Below are 23651 nucleotides of genomic sequence, written 5' to 3' on the forward strand. Positions count from 1 at the left end.
ATCTAAAATGAGCTCCTGCATAATCCCAGCCAGTGATATCTGAAATCAGCTCAATGACTGTTAAATGTGGCTTTTAAATTAGAGTGTCTAAAATAAATCATTTATTATTTTAAGTCTCAATATATTGAAGTTCACTACACTTGACTAATAAACACATTTGAGAAGCTGATGACCCACACTGCTTTAAAAACAAAACCAAACAAAAACACAACATTCCTTATTGCTACTTTGAGCTTTCACTAAGTCGTGTACCCATGAAACTACAGCACAAAAACATCTAATTCAATCGTTGCACTTGTGCATTGGATTAAAAGGATTGACCAAAGTGAATCCTGAATGTCTGAGTTCACTAACAGGATTATTAGTTAACCAATGCTATCTTCTGGTATCTCAGAAGAAAATATCAGTGTTGTGGTCAAGTACTAAAAGCTACTGATATGTCTAGTAGACTTATTATGGTCCTGTTGGCTTAGTCTATCATTAGCAGGGATCCTGGTTTTCTTCATTTAAAAATCCAAAATTCTCTGATTAGAGCGCGTGCGCACACACACACACACACACACACACACACACACACACACACAAAGATTGGTGTTTTTTTCACGATTACAATGAAGCACCACTATACAGTAAAATCCCTGTTAACTGGCATGAGTGAGGAATGGAGGAGTTTCAGTAAGCTAAAAGTGCTGGTTACCTGAGGCACAGGTTTGTGGCCAGACAGAGTGGGAGGGGGGACAGGAATCGCCCTCGGGGCGGGAGGGTCCCAGCTGAACCCCGGCGGCTTCAGCTGCAGCCGTGCCCCAGGTGCTGGAAGCTGCAAGCCCCATCAGAGGGGCAGGCAGGAGAGCCCGGCCCCGCTCCCTGCAGTGGGCACTGCTCCCGGCCACTCTGCATGAGCCCTCAGTGCTGGAGCTGCTGCCCAGGGGTACAGGACTCTCAGCTCTGACGCTGGGCGAGGCAGAAGGTGCCTGTGCTAGGATCGGGTGCCCCCGCATCTGGCCACGTGCCATTCTCCCTCTCCCCACAAAAGCCATGGCAGCCCGGCTGCAGGCTGCTGCAGCAGGAGAGAGGGGCATGCATGCGGCCAGGGAAGAAAGCAACGCAGCAGGCAGGAAAGCAAGGGGACGTGGTGTCATTGTGTCCCACCACTGAAGGGGACCAGAGTAGCATTGGGGAAGGTGCTGGGCTGGGCTAATCATGGCAAAAATCAGAGCTCCTCCCCCCTTCGCTCACCAGGATGTGGGGTCCAACTGTGGCTGCCCACCACCCCCATTGCTTTGCAACTATTAAAATGTTTACTATTTCCATAGGAGCCAAATGATTTCAAAGCCACTAAAGAGTGTTCCGCTGTTGGACCTACAGCATAGGGGCTTGCACAAAACAAGAGAACATCAGTTATTACCATATTTACCTGAATCCAGGATGCCTTAGAAATATGTAAGTATATAAAAATATATTCAAAGACAACCCCTGCCCCCCAATAGTTATATTGTATACATGGAAAATTATACATGTTATAATTTTCCAAATATAGAATCTAATTAGTGGAAGGTCACCTTAAATATGTTCCCCTCCTCCCCCTATTCCGACAGCGGAAGCAACAGCACCCAATACTCCTTGCTCCTAGTCTGCCTCACCCACCACCTGTCCCCTGTTCTACTTGCCCTCTCCCAAGTGACTGTCCCCCACAATGGGCTGAGCTCTCATGCACCCTCCCCCACCCATCTCCTTCATGTGCCTGTGTGTGGCCCCGGCCCACATGACTGTGCTCTTCTGCCCCCAACCCACTCCCCTCCCTGCAGCCTCTGCCAGCCTCTTGCCTTCCCCACCTGTGCCTGTCACCCTAACCCCTTCCCCCTCAGTGCTTGTGTCTGACCAATTCTCCCCCGCCTGTCTACCCCCGCTCCCCTCCACTGCCACTTATCTTCTGCTGCACCTCTGGGGTGGTCAGCAGCACCAATGCCCCAGCCTAACCCCAGCCCAATCCAGCCAGGAACAAGTGTTGGCAGCTCCCAGCCATGCTGACTGGGTGTGGAAGCTTCAGAGCCAGAGCAGAAAATTAAGGGGGAAGGAAGGGGCAGGCTGCTCAGTTTCCCCTGCACTGCACCTGCCCATCTCCCCCATTCACCCCCCACACACACCCTGTGGTGTCCTCTATGCTCCCCTAGCTGCCTCCTTCCTCCCCTTACCCCCCTAAAACAAGCCATACTGGCCTGGAGCAGGCAGCAGCTCAGCTCTGGCTTCAGCCCCAAGCCCAGGGCCAAAGCAGGAGCTGAGCAGCTGCCTTTCCCAGGCCAGTACTCAGATCCAAGATGAGGCTCCCCCACCATGCTGACAGGGGGTAGGGGGAAGAGAGGGCACGAAGGAACAGGCTGTATCTTAGATTCAAGTAATTATTGTATATACCATGGCTAAAAAAACCCCAGACTTAGAATTCCCTTCAATTCACTGTGGCAGTACTCATTGGAGGGCAAGTAAAACCAAACAGAGTAGTAGCCAGAGAATTCTGAGCAAACAGGATGTCAGCACAGATCTACTGCCTATTGTGCATTAGGGACAGCTATTTGCAGATGGTTTGACTTTGAGAAATCAGCACCCTTGACTGACAGCTGTGCGTCTGCCACCTCCATTCTAGATTGGAGGTTTTCAAACAAAAAAGGATGACCTTTTAATAGGTATGGGGAATTCAAAAAATACAGGTAAGGTTGGAGGAGTCATCCATTTTTGTCAATTACAAAACATTTTTTTCCTCTTTTTTTTTTTTTTTTTAGCTCTTCCATTTGAATAAAATGCATCATTTTTTAAGCTTACTATTTCACAATTTTTTAAACACTATGAGGTCTATATGCTGGAAATGTAGTAGAAAAAGTAGAATTGATAATGAATGGCTGTCAAGTCCTTTAAAAAAAACCAAGGATTAGCAACATGCACCAATACCCAGAAACCTACTGCATTTTACTTTATCAGAGAATTCCCATGTAAAACAAGGATGGATACAGTTTTGAAAAACAGAAATTTCTCAACAGAAGTTCACTTACGTGCAAACTCAAAAACCTTCACCACCTTTCTGAACCTTAATAGCAGATCTGTAATGAAAATTCCTATTACCAAGATAACATTGCTTTTATAAATATTTTGAGTTGTAGACTGAAATATCAGCTAACTGAACCAGAACTGTATTTAATGGAGTATATTTGTGAAAGGGCTTTTTTGTTTTAGAAGAGTGTTTGCAAAGTAAGCAAACTGGGGTAGTCTGCAAGGAATGTCTCAATTAATGAAGTAGTCAGGCTCTCTTGTGCTTGAGATGCCTTCCTCTGGGCCAGCCCACAATGGAGAAAGTTAGCACTCAGGTACTGGTTTGTCACTCCAACACTTCTCTCAGTGTTAGAACATCTTACTTTGCACTTTCCTTACCTCTTTCTTTACTAAAAAGGACGACCTTCTACTCGCTCACTCTTATAGGCTGACTGATGGCAAATTTGACAATAAGCAGCACCACTGGATGGATTCATGGTGGGGCAGGAAAAGCGATGATAAGAATTTCAACAGTATTTTCAAATCTGGGATCCAATGATTCTGTAGGGGAGTATGCCTCCAAATTTTACTGCACGTTAAGTGCAAGGAACCTCCTTCCTGCTGATCTACACAACAAAACACAGTACCAAGTATTTAGCTTAAAAATAATTGCTCCTTGCCTCTTGTACAGATTTCCCAAAGTCTCACAATGGTACTCATATTCAGTCCCAAATGTTACCCCCCAACATTTTTACGAGTTGAGTCCTAATTGCTTTATCTTCCCCCAGGTGCAGTACCAAGGGAGGCATACCCTGCTTATTTTGGTGGAGTTAGTACCTTATGGAACAGATTAAAATCTGCAGCTTTTTGCCAGGTAAAGCAGAAGGTTAAAAGAGCAGGTGATTGAGAATTCCTTGTGCTACAGCCAACTTTGTTTTTCTTCCCCCCCAAAAAGTCATGGAAGCCAGCCAAATCAAAACAATTTATGAAGCCTCTCCATCACCTCCTCACTCCCACCCGCTGTATTTGAATAACCCCTGTATGCAACCCAAAGAGTCTGGAACCTGATACATTTGTTCACTGTCATTGAATCATGCATTAACTTACTCAGGGGGGTTGCACATACCTGTTCTCCCTTTCCTTTTAAAGGGACTTATCACTACTATGGTTTCACTGTAGTACACTCAAACAGTAGCATGTGCACAGTAATACTACAGTCAACCTCCATACTTTTACCACATTTGTGCTAGTTTTCTTTGCCTTAGTTACAGCAATCAAGCAAGAGATTCTTGCCTTAGTTTTAGCAAAAAACAGCAGCTAATATTTTTATACTACTCTGAAGTGTCAGTGTGTATTAAAAATTAGCGTAGTCATCTGACAGAATACTTCTGTTCTGTCTAATAACATCATGACATATATTTGAGTACAGTCACTGTGCCCTACCTTGACACAGCAAGGTAAGTCTCCCCAGAAGCTGAACATACAAAAAGTCACCCAACTAAGAAAATGCCTCAAGTGAAATCTATAGCTCTTCTTATTATATTAGGAAGGCTTCCACAAGATGTCAGCATAACTAGATGGCAATGTTAACCTCAGCACTTTCTTTTTCTGATGAGTACCTTTAACTACCAAATCTAGTTCTTGGAAACAAAAAAGATACTGGTTCAAGAAGTTCAGGGGAGAATTTTCTGGTATTACTAGTTTTGCCACTTACACAGACAGAAGTGCTATTCCATCACAGACCATTTTAGTTTCAACTTCACGTGCAGAAGTTCCATATGGTACTGTTAAACATAGCCTTACAATGTTTTTTCTTAACATGCAAGTTTTCAAATCTCAAAATAAATGCTGTATTGTTAGTTGTGCAAACAGCTGGAGTTCCTTCTTTGCCTATAGTTCCTACCTAATTAAGACAAAGCTGCTCTCTGGGAACTTGACATCGGTGCATGGGTTTCAATTCTTTCAGGAAGGCCTGTATGTATGCTATATGACCATCTCCAATCCACGAATGGTGCAAGGGGAAACAAATCCAGTTTAATTAAAATCCACAAATCCATTAACACTCCATTCACTAACGTGCAAGGTGTTAAACACTCGCCACCACCTGGCACAGGAGCAACATGCTCTGCACAGAAACAGGAAGCAACTTTGCTGCATTTGGACAGTAACTCTTCCAACATTAGAGTAACTTCACATATGAATACCATAAACTGGTACCATTAGCCACACAATACTGATTAGAAAAGTAGCACAATTGCTCTAAAAGGGTTCTCAGGTTTGGGTAGCTGCCATCAACAGACAGAAGAGCAACACAGTATCAAAACATCTTTACTATTCAGTGCTATTAAAACACAGAATACCACACTTCTTAGCTTGCATTTCAGTTAAATTACAAATTACACATTTCAAAAAATATTTTTTTTTTCTTTATCTGACTAGTCATATTATCATGTGTAGTGGGGTCCCTTAAGATAAAGAGCAATTAAGCTCTTAAGCTGGGTATTGTCTGGTATACTTCTTGTTCAGTAAATACTGAACATGGAGATCACCATTTCTAAAAAGGCTTGTATGATCTGTTTGTAACTAATGCTTTCAGCCTAAAACAAACAATAGCTTAAAATGTAATATTTTCAAGGCAGTATGATTTAGTTTCCTTTATCTCTGAAGATTATGTTTTATGGTTCTTCCTCACAGTCCAGCTTCTACTTGACATGTCAGTGAATTCACCTCTCCATTTAGTATAAATTAGGCTGCCAGAGAAATGATGGATCAGGGACAGTATTACAACGTCACTGAAGGATCAGACAGAATGAAGAAGCAGGTAGAAAAGCAGCAAATCTTTGTTTAACCAAAACTACTTCAGAAAGGTATTAACACAGACCAGAAAATATCTTTTTTCTTAAACCAGGGTATTAGACAGGTCTTCCTTATCCAACCCCCCCCCCCAATCTCATAAAATGGGGTTACATTAGTTTTAAGGTTTTCAGACCCAGGATCTATTGCACCAAAACCAATTTCATGCCATTGTTTTTCTTTTTTAAATACAGTAAAATATTTTGTGGGAAGAGATGAATTTCCTCTTGTTGTACCATAGCTTCAAGTCCCAGGGTTGGGAGGGGGAAAAAAAAAAGTGTATTCAAGCAAACAGAAGTGGGAAGTTAGACAACTTTGTTTCCATTAATAAGGCCACAGCAGCCCTACAAAGTCACTCCAGACCAGACAAAGTCTATCAATTTATCCTTACCATGAGTCATTATGGAAAAGCGCATTTTGTTGTGCTCTCAGTGGCTAATGAAATGATAAAAAGTTCCACAAGTACATCCTTGCTAAATATGGTTGAGTGGGTATGCTCCTGACAGACACCTAAGTCAGGAACAGTGCAAACAGAGAGCTCTGCAAGCTTTCTGCATGCACCAATCCATCAATCATCTTCATTCAAAACATGTAACACTCCTATTATTCTGTTCAAGGTTTTCTTTAAAACAAGTTCCCAGTGAACCCACTAGTGTGTGCTTTTTACTATGAACAGAAGTTGGTGACAAAAAGTAACCCTTAGATACCTCATTTGACCTCAAATCAGACTTGAGAACCACATCCACCCACTTCAATGGCAAAACAAAACATGGGGGGAAGACGACTCACAGTCCCCTCCTCCACCCAAATGTGAAGTGTAATTTTGAAGCCAGGGAGAGATCTAACTGGACATTTAAGGAAATGTCCTCTTATGTTCCTATACAAACATAAGATTTATTTTTTTCCCCCAGAGAGCATAATTTCGTTATGTGGTCATATGAACAGCTTCACTATGCTTCCACAATATATCTGCAGCATCTACAGAAATCACATTTCTGCACTTTAATGAAAATCACATTTCTAAGACAAGGAAAGAATATAGCGGCATACAGCTTTAAACTGGCCAGTCTCTTTCACCTCCTTGAATACTAATCAGCAGTCTAGGATTACTATTCAAACTGTATGTAGTCATGCCTTAAAGTTTTTTTTGTGTGCAGAAAAATACAATATAAAACTGGTGGCAGCTAGCATTGAAGACACTTCACTCTTATAGCTGAACACTATTTTTTGATGTTGTCTGAATACATCTAACAAAGATCTAATGCAGAAAAAACTGATTACGAGCTGTTCCTATTCCTTGAATGGTAGGGGCGAAGTGTTCCTGTAGTTGATTTTTCCTCTATCAGTAGTCTTTAATACGATCACAGCATGCATCACAATGCTTTAAAACAGCAAAGCTTCTGGAAAACCCAAACAAAAGGAACGTCACTGGGTGACGTCAGCCTATATACAGTTCTGTGTGGTCGCAGCACATAAGCAAATCCATTCTTGTACCGTTTCCCTGAAAAGCTTTTCAGTAAATGCACTCATGCTACTACCGGAGCTTCTCTCAGCAATAAGCCGCCCATCTGCCATCAACAAGTTAGGACTAAAAGAACCCACAGCTGCGGAAAAAGAAAACGTGAGCTTCAATTAAACAGCTGAGCAGTCACAGGAGGAAAAACTTATATTAAGCATTGAATTACAGACCTGTCACAGGAAATCAAGCCAGCAAATTCAAAAGGAATATTTTAAAGAGAGCATGGTGGATTCATTTTTGCACTAATATCGAAGGACACTAGAAAACAGTAAATTATTCAAAGGCTGTCTCTTACATTAGAGCCTTTTACAGACTCACTGCGTTGAGTCTAAAACTACGACTGAATGCAACCTCCAATGTACTCAAAAGAATGGGTAAGTTTATACGTTTATATATATTCCATATGAAGAATGAACAGCTATGATTTAGAAAAACCACTTAGATACTAAATCTATATAGTTTCAGAACTGAACCCTCTAAAGGTAAACGTATTTTCAGATTGTCACCTTTGTAATCTTTGGTAATGTAGATAAAGATCTCTCTCAAGGATAACAACCAAGTACTCGGTATTTAGTAGTTAGTTCTTACATTTAGAATTAGCTTTTCAAAAATGCATGAAAATGTTATCTGCAGTGAAATCTTTCACCGTAATGTTGTAAGTGTACATTATCTGACAAGAATATCCTATCTTGTTGTTTCCCTAAATTATATTCTGCAGGCTTACATTTCAAGTGGCCATTAGGGGCTCCTATGCTGGCAGCACTATATGCAATGAGTATGGTTTTAAAAATGCTGCCTGCCTTGGGCATGGCATGTCCACCAAAATGTCGCTGTGAGAAGCTGCTCTTTTACTGTGACTCTCAGGGGTTTCACTCAGTGCCAAACACCACTGAAAAGGGCTCTCTAGGTTTGTCACTGAGGCACAATTATATTTCTGAACTTGAAAGGGATCAATTTGCAAGCTTCAGTCAACTTACTTGGCTTCACTTAGATCATAATCAAATTTCAACAGTAAGAGAAGATTCTTTTCAAGGACTATATAAACTTAAGGAATTAATCCTAAGTTCCAACAAAATCTTTCACTTGCCAAACACAACTTTTAACCAACTGCTTAACCTGCAAAATTTGGACCTCTCTTTTAATCAGTTATCTTCTCTGCATCCCGAGTTGTTCTATGGCCTTCGTAAACTGCAAACCTTGCATTTACGTTCCAACTCCCTGCGGACTATCCCAGTCCGCCTTTTCTGGGACTGTCGTAGTTTGGAGTTTCTGGATTTGAGCACAAATCGCTTGCGAAGTTTGGCTCGCAATGGATTTGCAGGATTAATCAAATTGAGGGAGCTTCACCTAGAGCACAACCAGCTGACAAAGATTAATTTTGCTCATTTCCTACGGCTAAGCAGTCTGCACACACTCTTCTTGCAGTGGAACAAAATTAGCAACTTGACATGTGGGATGGAGTGGACCTGGGGCACCTTAGAAAAGCTAGATTTGACTGGAAATGAAATCAAAGCCATCGATTTGACAGTTTTTGAAACCATGCCTAATCTTAAAATACTCCTAATGGATAACAACAAGCTAACCACTCTGGATTCCAAGATCTTAAATTCACTTACATCTGTAACTACAGTGGGCCTATCCGGCAATCTGTGGGAATGCAGCCCAAAGATATGTGCATTAGCCACATGGTTGAGTGGTTTCCAAGGTCGGTGGGAGCACTCCATACTCTGCCACAGCCCAGACCACACCCAGGGAGAGGATATTCTAGATGCAGTTTATGGCTTTCAGCTTTGCTGGAATTTATCAACTATTGTTACATCCATGGCTACGACTTACAGAGTTCCAACAACAGAGTATACAAAAAGAATAAGCTCATCTAATTTCCATGTGGGAGACAAAGAAATTCCAACTACTGCAGGCATGATCACTACCACTGAAGAAAATTTCCCTGAACCAAACAATGCCATCTTCACTCAGCGGGTAATTACAGGAACAATGGCTTTATTATTTTCTTTCTTTTTTATCATTTTTATAGTGTTCATCTCCAGGAAATGCTGCCCTCCCACATTAAGAAGAATTAGGCAGTGTTCAATGATTCAAAACCACAGGCAACTCCGATCCCAAACAAGGCTACATATGTCAAACATGTCAGACCAAGGACCATATAATGAATATGAACCCACCCATGAGGGACCCTTCATCATCATTAATGGTTATGGACAGTGCAAATGTCAGCAGCTGCCATACAAAGAATGTGAAGTATAATATCTACAAGTCATCAAAAATTAAACCAGATAAGTAACCTATTTTAAAATTGTAGGGGACCTACATAAAATTCTAATTTTTACAAATGCTGACATAAAGCCTAATTTTCCAAACTACTTAATGGAAACATTGTTTATGGAGTGGTGCAGTATTTTTAAGTTTTTTTTTTAAAAATAAACCCATAATATTTTCAGTGTTAAAGAAGCAATGATTACATTAAATTTGCACTCCTAATGTTTGAAAGTCTAAAAAGATGCTCACCTCAAGATATGTAAGATGTTTCATGTTATGTAATTATATGACTATGTGTAAACATTTATACTGAAGTCTCCATATTCTACTTTTTCTAATGAAAACAGTCTGAATGAAAGGAACATGTTCAGAGATCTGCAAGGGAACATGCATTACATTTGTTCCATTGTAGTTATTTGATCCCAAACATTCCAGCTGGCTCAGTTTACTCTAAGGTACACTAGGAGGAACATTTTACTTGTGTAATAATTTGACTCTTAAATATACAAATCAGTTAATTGCAGGAGGTGTGGGAAGGGAATTTCAAATGTTTCAGATGCTGTCCATATTGACAGTCCAGCTTTCCTAAACATACCTTTGCTAAAGATCATGACAAAATTCATAATGGAGCAGGTTACAAATCGACTAGAACCACACTTCAAATGCCTACAGAGTATCCAACACTGCTTATTTAGAAAGGCTCAATACAATGCAATCAACAAAATATTAAAAGTGTTCCACTCTCATTAGATCTCTGGTTTGACTTTATAATGGGCATAGCTTTTCATGAATTGAAGAAAATTACTTAGGACTGGGAATGAACAATGTTTTAACAGCTTCTTGCATGTAAATAGCCTAAATGCAAGTTTTAATTAAAGTAAATATCAATTGTGGGGCAAAAAGGGGCCAGGGAGAGAAGAAGCCTCTCCTTTCCTCCTCCCCTAGCTGATGCTTCATCCTGCCTGGAAGCTATTTTCATGCACTAATGCGACTGGTTTCTCTGGAGACAGAATTAGCCCTTGCAATACGAGTCTTTTCTTGTCCTATTCTTCTGAAAGCTCCAAATTTTCCAATTTTGTGTTAGTTAGTAAAAGGCATTAATTTTTTGAATTGCCAAAGTGTTAGAGTATAATTATGAAGGAGCTTCCTAGAAGAGGTTTCATTTTCTACTTGATCAATATGAGACAAATTTAAGATGGTATACAGTTTTTAAAAGAACAATTACTCCTTGCAAACCATTTTTTTTATCCAGAAACAGCAAGCATTACTCGCACTGTCTCACAAAATTACATGAAAATGTGTGAAGCTCTATACACCCAGTAAGGTATAAAAAGAAAAGGGAACAAGTATGGTATTTTTAAGATGCTCAAATAACAAATATTTTAAACAGTACTGGGGGGGGGGAAAGAGAGAAAGAGAGAGAGAGAGAGAGAGTGTGTGTGTGTGTGTGTGTGTGATGCAGTGTTAAAGTTACCAGCATAAACAGCTGAAGAAAGAAAATTCCTCAGTCTTGACGTACCTTGAAAAAAAATCAGCAATTACAGTATGTTAATTATGTGTTGCAGCAAACTATTCTGCAAACTTTTCAAACAGATAATCACTGCATAAAAATCTGTTTATTTTTCCACTCTGCTTTTATATTTTCATATTACCACTTAGCAAGGTATTTAAGGCACAATTATACAATGTTTTGATATTTTATTGTGAGAAGAACAGGTCTGAGATGACTATAGCAAGATAAGGATGGCTTTAGTTAAGATCTTTCATAAAGCTCAGTGAACTGCTGTTTTGGAAGGCATCTATTTATTACAAAATGTTTATTTTTCTTGCTTGGTCTCCCTGACTGTATGGCTTCAGTAAAGAGTAGGATTTTCCAAAAAGATACCTTTATTTAAAACCCCAAGCCATTCAGCATTAGAGTGTACACTGATTTTTTTGCATCACAATTGTCCCAAGAAAGGAACTACTTTTACCATATTAAAGACTTTTGATGCATGTAGGGGGGAAATAGTGGGGATGTTCTACAGCAGTGATGCTCAAACTATCTGGTCTGCTGGGCTGGAGAAATGGTTCAGGGACAGTCCATGGGCCTGATCCAGCAGGTGCCAACTCACTGGTGTGCCCCAACACCCTGGATCTGGTTTTGGAAGCAATTAAAGCTGCTACCACTCCACCACCACCACCAAATTTCTGGACTTGTGGGGAACCACATGGGTCCAGTACACAATTCAGCATGCCATATCTGGCCCATGGGCCACAGATTGTGTATGACTGCTGTATAGCATTTAAATTCTGCATGCACCAAGAGACCAAATCTCAGTTGAAAAAGGAGCGGCTTACTGACAGCAATGTATTAACTCCTTGTGGCAAGATTTATTTCAGTCCATGCAAATATTAATGTTTGTAACCTCCTGTTTATATCAAAGCTTCAGTCTCACTCTCTCATATATGAACATAAATCACTTCATATCATCTTAAGAATCTGAGCATGTCTATGCAAGCCCAATAGCTTATTTCACTCTACATGGTAGAATACATTACTGAATATTAGACGGCAAGTTAAAAGTGCTAATTTTCAGGAAAACCTTTGGCAAGTTCAACTTTTCAGTGCAGATAATCTTAAGCTTTAAATTAAGATTGTGTGTTTAGTAACCAAATTCACCAATTATTTCAGGAACAGCTGCCACATTATTTTGCTGCGATGTTATAACAACTAGAAGGACAAAGCTAAATTCTACTGGAGCTATCTGCTTCTCCCCTCCTCCACCCCCTACCCTAAACACACCCACAATGTCCACCTTTTACTCAGTAATTGCCATTGTGTACTATGATTTAAAGCCAACTGCTGGTCTTCCTCCATTGTGTAAAGGGAATATGCAGCTAGGGCTGCCATACTAATTCTAGAGCATGCGGCTGTGCTGTATTCACACGGCACACAAGAGCTGGTTGGACCTTTACCAGTCATCCCACATTTAGCACAGTTTGGAGTCATGATAAAGGCAGGCTGGCAAGCCTCTCACCTGTCTGGATCTAAAACTCTTCTGTTCGTTTCCCACTCCAGAGTCCCAATTGTGTTTCTTCTCTCAGTCTCATCTAGAATTTCTATACTTTCCTAGAGTCCATACCTACGAAAAACACATTCCATCAATGCCTTCTTCTTTTGAACCAGTGCTCGTGGGTATAGCCTTTACCTACAGATCCAAAGCACCACCACACAGCGTAAAAATATGTAGGGAAGGTAAGATTTATCAGCTTGTACTTCACCCACTTGCATTCAGCTGATCTCTCAGCTGCTTTGGTTCATATTTGCCATCCGAATAGCGTTTATCTTTTGGTTCGAAAAGCCGGTAACCACTGTTCAGCAAATGATTGTTTGAGGTTCAAACACAAGACAAAGCAATGCTGGTTACATCCAATATTGCAAGCCTTGTGAATCTAGATGATGTCAAAAGATGGCAAGCAAAACTAACTAGATTTTCCCAGTAATCAGAAGTAAACAGTGAGCTATGCTAGCCTCTCATGCAAGGACACACTAGAAGGAGCACTTCTTCATGACTTGTTCAAACACGTATTTAGTTTTCCATCCTTCATTGCTCGTGGCTTCTTCATGGAGCAGAGTTTACAAGAATTCTTCTGTTTGGCAAATGCAGATTGTTTTTATTTCCTAAGGGATGTAAGCTAACACCATTTGGTTGAACTTCCTTCCTTAGCTGTGTGGCAGTATTAGCACAGAGGACAACAGGCTCTTGATCTGTACCCCCTTATCTACTATGTAGGAGGTAGTACAAAATTCTAGTGACTTAATTAAGCAGACAGAACCACCCCAGCTTCCAAAGACTAACTGGCGTTTTGGGTGCCTCATACTTTGATAGGCAACAATGTAAATTGTGTGTATCCATTTCCTACCCACTCTTCGCGAACATTTCTTTTGCCATCTTTATGATTATTTTCCCAACTTACTCCCCTACCATCAGCTTCATTTTTCACACATTTTTTTTCTAATGATTCCCTGGCCCCCAATTTCAAGCTCAGCTAAAAGCAAACACAACAGAATCGGGGTCTTCAAAATACATAAATAATCATAGTATTAGAGGGGTCTGAAAATAGATAGGACATGCCCACACATCTGTCTAAATATTTGCAGTAGTGTGCATTTTCCAAAAGCATGCAACTCTGAAGAATTGCCAGTTAAGTAGGATGGGTGAACTCTGGCTCCCAGATTACCTGATGCCATTTAAATTGGTGGGCGGAAATGACACTTATCAGGCATCTGATTTGCAGTAACTGAAAACAATCTGTGAAAATCCCTCCAAAGACAGACAAACCCTGCTACAATACTTGAAAGCAGAAAAGCTTGATTGCTTTTTAAACCAGAAATCTGTATTAAAAACACCTGTTTTTTTCTTAATATGCCTATTTTAATTCCTGTACTAGTTTAATGAAAAGCAAGTTGATTTAATTTTGTGATTTGAGCAGCTATTAAAATCCATCTGTTCAAATTTAACTAATCCATTCAGATAGCTAGATTTCATCTTTCATGCAGGATTTCTTCACAATAAAAAACTTCAGAGAAATGGAGTATTCCATCTCCCATTGATTAAAAAAGAAAATCCTGCTGAAGCTTATTAATAACAAGCCAGTCATTCCAATTCTCCTTTCTGCTCCTAGAACTGGGATTTGCCCATAAGGTGAAGCTGACTGATACCAAGCTTTTGCTCTCTAAACATCATCCACTGACTGCTAGTAACAGTTAAAATAATGAATGTAATATGCAGTATTAAAACACAGAGAGAATCTAGAAAGAGGTAACAGAACCTTTGTGACTATAACCAAATCTTACCCATCTTACATAGGGCGAATTCATGCCATGTAAAGGCAAAATGACAAATAATAAGCTTGTATATCTGTGATGTAAACACCTGAAAGGCTCCATTTGTTATACTTTCAACTAAATTTTTTTCATCACAGCAAAAAAGATTTTTAAAATATGATGAAGTGAACTTTTCTATCAGCAATGAAACCAGAGATTAAAAAAAAAAAAAAAGAGTCCTGACTGCATTGTATTTAAGTCATATTTAAGAGCCATTTTTTGGTGGGAAATACATAATGGAGTAAAATGAAGTGCAGTGTACAGAAAATTTGTTATTAAATTGTGTATACTGTAAAACTGAAATTGCCTCTTTATTCCTTTTTCAAACTTTCAAATAAAATATCAAGAAATGTCAAAAATCATTTCATAGCAATATACAAAATTAGTAGTATTCACATTCATTCCTAAGCGCATATCAACAATACCTCAAGCCGACTGCCTAGATGCCTCGAAACTGAGATTGGGTGGATTTATTTACTACAAACTAGACAAAAATTGTGGTTTCAGTTATATTATAGTGACTAAAGAAGACTGTGAATTTTTTTTGTTCAAACAAATACTTTATTGACTCCAGGAAGCTTGTTGTATGGGGAATATGAAGGTTGCTTTCTCACTGAAGAAAAAGTCTATGGAGCCAATCTGTCACCTGAATTCTTGACTTCAAATACAGGCAGAAATGGTTTGCTCATGTTACTCAGGTGTGCCTCAACCACAAAACTGGAGGGTCCACTTGTAGGATTGATGGGATAGTTCCTTCTGTAAACCTGTCCTGTCTGGATTTGCTTTAGTACCACAATCAAAATTCAGTACTCCCAATGGGGTTGCTGGATTTTTTGACTGGGCCCCACAGGAATTCCAATGAGGAAAAGGGACCCAAACTATCTAAAGATAACCTGTCTGGTGGTTTGACCTCAACTTTAAATTTTCATCCATCGGTAATTTTGGTGGCACGGAGAAAGGTTTTATATTCTACCACAAGGCCTGGCAACGCTTTTCAAGCCACAGGCCAGCACAATCTGTCTCTGGTCTGACCGGGGCTGGTTGGCTTCTGCAGTGCAGGAGGGTAGGGGGAGAAAGAGGAAGAGAGGCTTTCCGCATGGGAGCTGCATCTGCTCTGCCACGGCTTCCCCCACCCCTCCCTGCTCCTCTGCAGGTAGGAGCACAGCGTCCGGCTGAAAGGGAGCTGCTGCAGGGCTGGGCTGGTAAGGGGGACCAGGGAAGAGAATCACAGCATAGAAGCAGCTTCCAGCTCCCCAGACCCAGCACAGCTTCCCTCTAGTTGGGAGCTGAGCCCACATCACTTCTGCTTCTCCAAGACACCCCCTGACCCCGCTCTTCTACTGTGGTGTGAGCACAGCTTCCATATGGAAGGGAGCTGCTCTGAGGCTGGGGAGCTGGAAGATGCTTCCAAGACTGATCCTATTTCTCCCCATCCCTGGCCCAGCCCGGCCCATCCCCTCTCCCCTTCAGCTCACACTGCAGCCTTTGGCAGAGGAGAGAGGACAAGGGACTCAACTTCACTGCTGAACCCCAGCACAGGTATGGGCACAGGCAACACCCTGCTGCTTCACAGGCCAGATCCAGCCTGTGGGCCATATTTTGCCAATCTCCGCTGTATAAGTACTATCACGTCCAGAGCAGTCTATTCCAGTCTTCTCTATGTCCTACTTGTAATAAAGCATGCTGATCTTCTCAAACACTGTTTCATTAAACCAAAAAATGTATCTGAATTATGGAAGAAAAGAAAGAATTTAAGATTAGCTGTTTGAGAGAAAAAAAAGCTTAAATACATGCCAATAACTTATTCAAGTGAATAGAAACTAAAATGACACAGGTAACACGTGACTCATTTGTTTGCAACTTTTTTATATATAAAAATATAAATGTGTGTGCGCATGCATGTCCGCACATGCATGCATGAATCATGAAATAAGTTTTACCTACAGTTACCTTAGCTTCCTGAAGGGGGAGCTTAGAAACAATGAAAAATAAGCATTAAAAAACAAAAAGGGGTGGCAATGGGTACTGCCCAAATTCCTTAAATACTTCAAACAACAGCACATTTAATCTATTTCTAAAAGCTGGTATCTAATACAATCTAGACTGATTTATTTTTTCCATTGGGGACAAAGGGTGTTTTTTTGAATGCCAAGACTAACAAAAATGGTTTAACATTCCAATTTGTTAAGCATGTCACTGCTCCCAGTGGCAGGAATAGTACAAATGTCAGGTTGGAAGTGACCTGAAGAGGTCATCTGTTCCCCCTCACCCATACAGATGCAGATTAAAACGTGCTTAAACCATCCTTGATAGATCTCAACCTGTTCTTAATCCTCTCCCCCCACCTCCACAATAGCCATTCCCAAACCTCCTCAGACCACTTTTCCCAGTCCTTAACTTTCCTTCTAGAAAGCTTTCCTGTATTTAAAACCATGTATTACACATGATGCTTCAATATCTGATTCACAAAATATACCCCAGAATATACTAAGGGCGGTAGAAAGCACAACTGAAATCATGAAAAATAGCTAGCAAAAATAACGTTTATTTTTGTACAGAATGTCTCAAGAATCCTAGCTACTTTAAGTATTCTAGAATTAGAAGTAATCTGTAATCCTGGGCAGGGAGGGAAACACATGCACACACCCTACTTGCTTCTTCTTGACTGTAAGTCTAAGGTTTTGCACTGCCTCAGTCTTTCAGATAGAACAGGACTGAAGTTTTGAATATACGTGAAGATGACTTACGAATAAATTGGAACGCCATCCCAAGAGACAATGTAAAAATCAGAACAATTAAGGAAGAGTTTTATTTAGACTTTCACTTCAACCCTTCAGCTATTATTTGGAAAAAGGACCCTATATTTTAAAAAGGTGCAAAACAAACAATATATGTCTTGAGACTTGTGGCTGGTTGTTCCTTCTGCAAAACCAGCTAATAATCATGAACAAAATGAAGTTTAAAAAAATCTTATTAGGCATTTATGGAGAATCAAGGAAAAAGTATATGCCCATTTTAAAGTTTTGCAAAACCTTTTAAAACAAGTTCAAGTTTGCTTTGCTGGTTTTCTTCAGAATATGTTTTAATAACTGGACACTTCAGATTCTCTTATAAACAATAATTCAAGAAAAACCCATTTCTCTCTCCTACTCCCTGCCCCTAGGACCAGTATTCACATGCTCATGAGAAATCCAATTTAAAGACAACCTAGTCTCCTTCTTAAAGGGTTCATCCATCAATAAAGTTCTTAAACCATGAATAGGTCACAATTCTTTTCAAGCAAAAGCAATTAATTTTCTGTGTTATAAATCAAGAATATAAATCTAAGAAACCTAGCTCAATAGCTCAGCATTTGAACTTATTGTAGCAGTTTTAACATCCTTTTTTAACCAAAAGTATATCGAGAACTTTTTGGTAATTGAGGACACAATCTTCTGCTAAAAAGCACAGCCATTTTACATATTTGGTAAGCACCAAAGGCTCTGCTAAACAAGTATGAAATTAAGACAGCAGTAAACAAAGGAAATCCAAGTTTGGTGGATTCTTTTCAGATGCTGCCTTGGACTGTGGCTACAAATACAGTATTAAAGTGCCTTCTATACTAGTACAAAATGCAGAAAAGCCCACTGTGAAGTCGGGTATCCAGGCTGTAGCCATACTGATCTAGAGACGAAAGGAATCAGAACTCGTGGTACATGGAACATATCGAGTTTTAGCCAATTTTTTAAATTAAATTTTCAAAATTTTACGAAGAAGCAAATTTTACCACCTGAAACCCAAGCCCCTGCACCTGCCTTTGTTCGACATAATTTGCATCATCACAGAGCCCAGAGATTCCTCAGCACGTAAGAAATTCCTGCCCAGAAGAACATTCCATCCTTTTACTCTTCTGTGAAATAGAAAACATCATAACCACAAGGAAATATGACTCTACATCCTGCTTGCCACCAAACAAGTTAAAGGTAAACAGATGACTACAACTCTTCTCTAAGCCTAACTTGCATAAAATGAACTGTTCCGAACAGGAGATTTTACCACCCCTTTAACTCTATGAAATATGAACTTCCATTTCTACCTAGGAGAACTTTTCCCATCTTTTCTCCTTTGCCAGAAGAAGAGTGCTTGTGCCTGAAAGCTTGCAATCAAAGAATGTTTTTTGCAAAAATTTAGTTGGTCAAATAAAAGACATCACCTCTACCACAAGTTCTGATTCCATTGTAAAGTCACATTTTTACACTGCAAAAAAATAGAAAGACAGAATATTATGACCAAGTAATTCTAGTCATAATATTCTAAGTCTAATTCTATTAATAAAAAAAATATTATATTTGCTATTTTGGCTCTTGGACCCCCTTCCTAAACAAACAGATACCACCTTCTAGGGCCTCTTAAGTAGCCAACTGCTCAGCCAAAGGGGTCATGAATGTATGTCCTCAGGTTTATTCTGTCAGGAGAAGACTGAACCTTTGGCTCTTCCAGAGATAGGGAAGTCTGTTAAAAAGGGGACAGGGTTGGAGGTGGGGGAGCCTTTGCTACAGTTAATAAAAAACTGTACTTCCATTTAATGTAGGGAACTTAGGAAGGGACCCATAACAGTAAATACTTAACTCCACTGAATACAATACAGTTTCTGTTCCCTCTCTGATGAATGAATGACAGTATTTCAGGGAACACAGGAAAAAAGATTAATGGGGGAAAAGAATCATGTATGTGGATTTCTATATACCCCCCTTATTTAAGCAAGCCAACCACAAAGTCAAATACAACTGAAGGGAACAGTAACTCTCTGAGACTATATTAATAAAGAATGCTTGTGAGAAAGCAAGCCAATCAAATTTACCATTCTGGAAGATAGTGCAAAAAGGTAGGTATTCCACAAACATTTTCCAGTTTAACTACAGCAAGGTCCTTCAGATAACAGCCCTTGCTTCAAATAAGATGTGCAACTGCACATTTAACTAATTTGTTTTGGAGAGGGTAAACTTGGAAAGTTGGATAAACATTGTAGCAAGATCTTAAGCATCTTATGACCTTTCTTTTAAATTTCATCTTGACACCTTGGAGACTGACCTACTTAGGTACTGTCAGCATTTTACCAAGGGGTCCCAAAAAGAGAAACAACTATGTGGATACATTTCCTAGTTAAGATGGAAGAACATGTTTTCTAGGGAAGAAGGTAGGCAGAGTTCTGGAGATACATATCTGCCAGTAGATTAAAATAAATATACTAGATGTGTACAGGACAAGTGGCTGGTTCACTTTGCTTATGAATAATAGTCTTAGTTACTAGCAAACCTACATTTAGGATTCAAAGGTTAAAGGACTTGGTAGCTGTGGGCTTAGGAAGTATGCCAAGAAGAGAAAAGCACATCTAGTTTAAACTGAGCCCGTACAAGGAAATTCATAGCTACCACTTTAGACCCTCTATCTCCTGTTAAGATCTGCATGCAAAAAATTCTTTAAGTGAGAATAAAATGACAATGGGAAACTTCCTGCTTTCAGTTTTTTCAGCTGCAAGATCAACATTCCATAGCCTGAAAGGACAATAAGGAGTCATTCAGATCTTTCACTTTTGACAGAACCCTTCAGACCATGAAAAACAGTGGTGTATGACTATATAAATTGTTCTGAAGGCATCCAAGGACACCAGGCTCATAGCGGTTAGTAAGTTAAATCATGTGTTTGCTGACAAAGATTTTTAATGCAACAGCCTTCATCTGAGTGTGTCACAACTGCTGTCCAACAGAAGATGATCCACTTCACCTAGGTGTTCCTACTGTCTTCTCTAAACATCTGCAAAGGCCTTTCTTTATCCTTTCAATTTCTTAAGTTGTTAAACATGAATTGAGAGCCTCAATTTCAAATCTTCAGTTTTGTTAGCAGCTTCATGCATTGATCCACCCTCCCTGGATATCTTTTGTATATTGTTCAGTGGCTGATTAACAGTCCAATTTCATCAGAGAATGTTCAAGTACCAAATGAACAAAACAAACAAAACATTTATTTAAAAACAAACAAACAAACAAACAAACAAACCACCCTCTACAGAGATGTGCAATTGAGAATCCAATTCCAGGATGAACATGTCCTGTACACTGGCTTAAAGCAAGCTTATTCATCCTGATGAAACCAGTTTTGTAAATTTATTCTAGAAAAAAGGAACATACCCTTTCTGTAGGCTGCTGTTCTCACTCCATATACAACAAAAATCATTTTAAAAGAAATTAAACTTTTTAAAGAAAATGCATGGTGCACACTATCAGAGGCCTGGCATGACAGAGTATTTCCACAAGGGCACAGCATTTCCACAAGGAAGGGAAAACCTTACCCCTAAAATGTCTGATGGACTCCAGAGAGCATGAAGGTCAAAGCATGGGCAAAAGGTGCTGTCTTTGGTGGCTGACACTACCGAAAAATTTAGACACTAGAATTTTTATATCTTGTTACATACTGGGTTGAATTCAAGCACCAAACAGCCCATCATATAGACGTAGTCTTATTCTGGGATTTTCTCTTCTAGAAGCAACAACCATCAGAATCAACACCGTTGTGAGGCACTCTGGGACATTCTGGCATATAGTCCTTCCTAGCAAGAGTGCAAAGGCAAAAAAAAAGACCAGTAACGGCATGCCTTTATTACGTGTTGTTGATTATCATGAACATCATGAGCCTTGGGGATATTAGGAGTCCAGATAATTTCTGACAGATATGCAGAAGTAACAATTCACCCTAATGATACTTTCATGAAACTAGGTCACAACCATGTGGACGAGGTGGGGCTGGTGTTAGCTCGTCTTTCCTTCCTCTGATTAAGAAAGAGAGCAGGCCCTACCAAAAAGCAGAAAAATTCTAGTAAATGGTTAAAAAAGAAGCATCAAAAGTTGGAAAATTGGACCTTGGGGGTCAAGATTCTTCAGTGTCCCAACACGCTTCCTTCTTAAAAATGCAAAGAAGCTCTACGCTCAAGAAAAACAGAAGTAGTATTTGTCTAAGGCACGGATACCAAGCTATACAGCCTACAGGTCAGAATTAGTCTGGCAGAGCCACATCACATGGCTTGCAGGACTGGTAGATGGGTCACAAATTCAGAGGCAGGGTCTGTCACAGAAATCTAGGAAATGGGGTGGGGGAGGAGAGAACCAGTAGGGATGACAGAGGGGTCAATCCCCGCTCCCACTGTTCCACATCCAAATCTGGCTGGGATGCAGGGTGAGTTTGACATTCCTTTCCTGGGGTTTACAATGGACAATAAGCTAAGTATGAGTCAGTGTACCATTGTGCCATGGGGTACTTCTATATGTGCTCCAGGGGTGGGGTCAGTTTAAATCAGAGCAGCTCCAAGAACTGCTCTAATTAAAGTATTGTCACATCTTCTGTATTGGTGTCCCTGTGCTTAAAAATGGTGGCAGTGGTGCTTAAACTAAAGCCTGTTAAATGAGCTTTAGTTCAAAGTGCACCCACCACCATTTTTAAGCATGGGGATGCAGATACACAAGATGCAGGAGGCTGCTAGAGTGCGGCAGTTGCCAAGATTAATAGAGTCTACTCTAGCACGATTAATTGAGTCTGTTCCCAGCGCATCGGAGCAGCCTCTGTGCTTGTGTATAGTCCCCAAGAAGGCTAACAGCATACTGGGCTGCATTAATAGGAGTGTTACCAGCAGATTGAGGGAAGTGATTCTGCCCCTCTATTTGGCACTGGCGACACCACATTTGGAGTACTATGTGCAATTTTGGGCCCCCAACTACAGAAAGAATGTGGAAAAATTGGAGATAGTCCACCAGAGCGCAATGAAAATGGTTACTTGACTTCTTAGGAGAGACTGAGAGAACTGGACTCATTTAGTCTGGAGAAGAGAAGACTAGGGGCAGGTTTGCCAACTCTCCAGGATTGCCCTGGAGTCTCCAGAAATTAGATATAAATCTTTATGAGACTGCTGAGGGTCACCATGGAGATAAATGGTAGGGCATTCAATACAATAAATATTAAATGTTGAATCTGATTTATACAGTAGTCAGTGGGTTTTTTAAATGTAATAGTAATGTGCATTTGCCTTCCTGACAGTCTACACAGTACAGTAGATCAGTCATTAATGTCATTACATCATGTGACAAACCTCCCAGAAGAGATTCAACCTAGTTGGCAACCCTACTGAGTGGGGATTTAATAGTAGCCTTTAATTAGTTGAAAGGTAGTTCCAAAGAGGGTGGAGTTTGACTGTTCTCAATGGTGGCAGATGACAGAACCAGAAGCAATGGTCTCATATACAGCAAGGGAAGTTTAGGTTGGCTATTAAGAAGAACTCTCTCACTAGGAGAGTGGTGAAGCACTGGAATGGGTTACCTAGAAAAATGCTAGGATCTCCATCCTTGGAAGTTTAAGGCCCAGCTCAGCAAAGCCCTGGCTGGAATGATGTAGTTGGGAATGGTGCTTCTTTAAGCAGGATATTGGACTAAATCAGAATTTTTCAACCCGTGGGTCACGACACAAAAATGGGTCACAAGAATATATGAAAGAGTTGCGAACCAACTTGATAAATGAATCAACAAACTTTAAAAAATGGATTCTCCTTTAAAGGAGAAAAATGTGGGAAACCATGGCTTCTCCCTTGTAGGCTAGCAGAGTTTCAGCCTGCAAGGGGCACAACCCACCCCTCCCCATACACTGAGGGGGATGGGGTCTGGGGGCAGAGGGAGGCAGGTCAGGAGTGATGGGGACTGGGCCAGGACTGACCAATGTCTACGAATGGGTCCTGGCACAAAAAAGGTTGAGAACCACTGGACGAGATGACCTCCTAAGGTCCCTTCCAGCCATAATTTTCTATGATTCAATGATTTAAGGCTTTTGCACACCTTTGCTCATCTAAATTTAATGTACGGTAGATGCTAGTCTGACCTCTAGTTGCACAGAGTCACAAGAGAGGCATGGCAAACTGCAGGAAGAATGATTTAAGAGGGTTGAGGGGGAAGGGGGCGTGTTGTGTGCTTTGTTTTGTTTTTGGTACCACAAGCATGACTAGCTAAGGCATTAAGTAAGGAAACACTGACTTGGAGAACACATGCACACACACAGCTTTTCCTTAATAGATTATACCTTTCTTGAATTAGCCCTGAA

The 23651-nt window shown here is 40.3% G+C and overlaps 2 protein-coding genes across 2 annotated transcripts in view; one reads left to right on the forward strand and one right to left on the reverse strand.

The window, feature by feature from the left end:
- CTNNA1 (catenin alpha 1) overlaps nt 1-23651 on the reverse strand; it is a 175415-nt gene that overhangs the window by 73831 nt on the left and 77933 nt on the right. The window lies entirely within an intron of this gene.
- LRRTM2 (leucine rich repeat transmembrane neuronal 2) lies at nt 7092-14840 on the forward strand. Its single transcript, XM_006266828.4, has 2 exons — nt 7092-7764; nt 8109-14840. Exons 1-2 carry the CDS (start codon nt 7761-7763, stop codon nt 9653-9655), a joined length of 1551 nt encoding a protein of 516 aa, XP_006266890.2. The 5' UTR covers nt 7092-7760; the 3' UTR covers nt 9656-14840.

The sequence above is a fragment of the Alligator mississippiensis genome, chromosome 9 (genome assembly GCF_030867095.1).
Source record: "Alligator mississippiensis isolate rAllMis1 chromosome 9, rAllMis1, whole genome shotgun sequence".
Lineage (NCBI taxonomy): Eukaryota > Metazoa > Chordata > Crocodylia > Alligatoridae > Alligator > Alligator mississippiensis.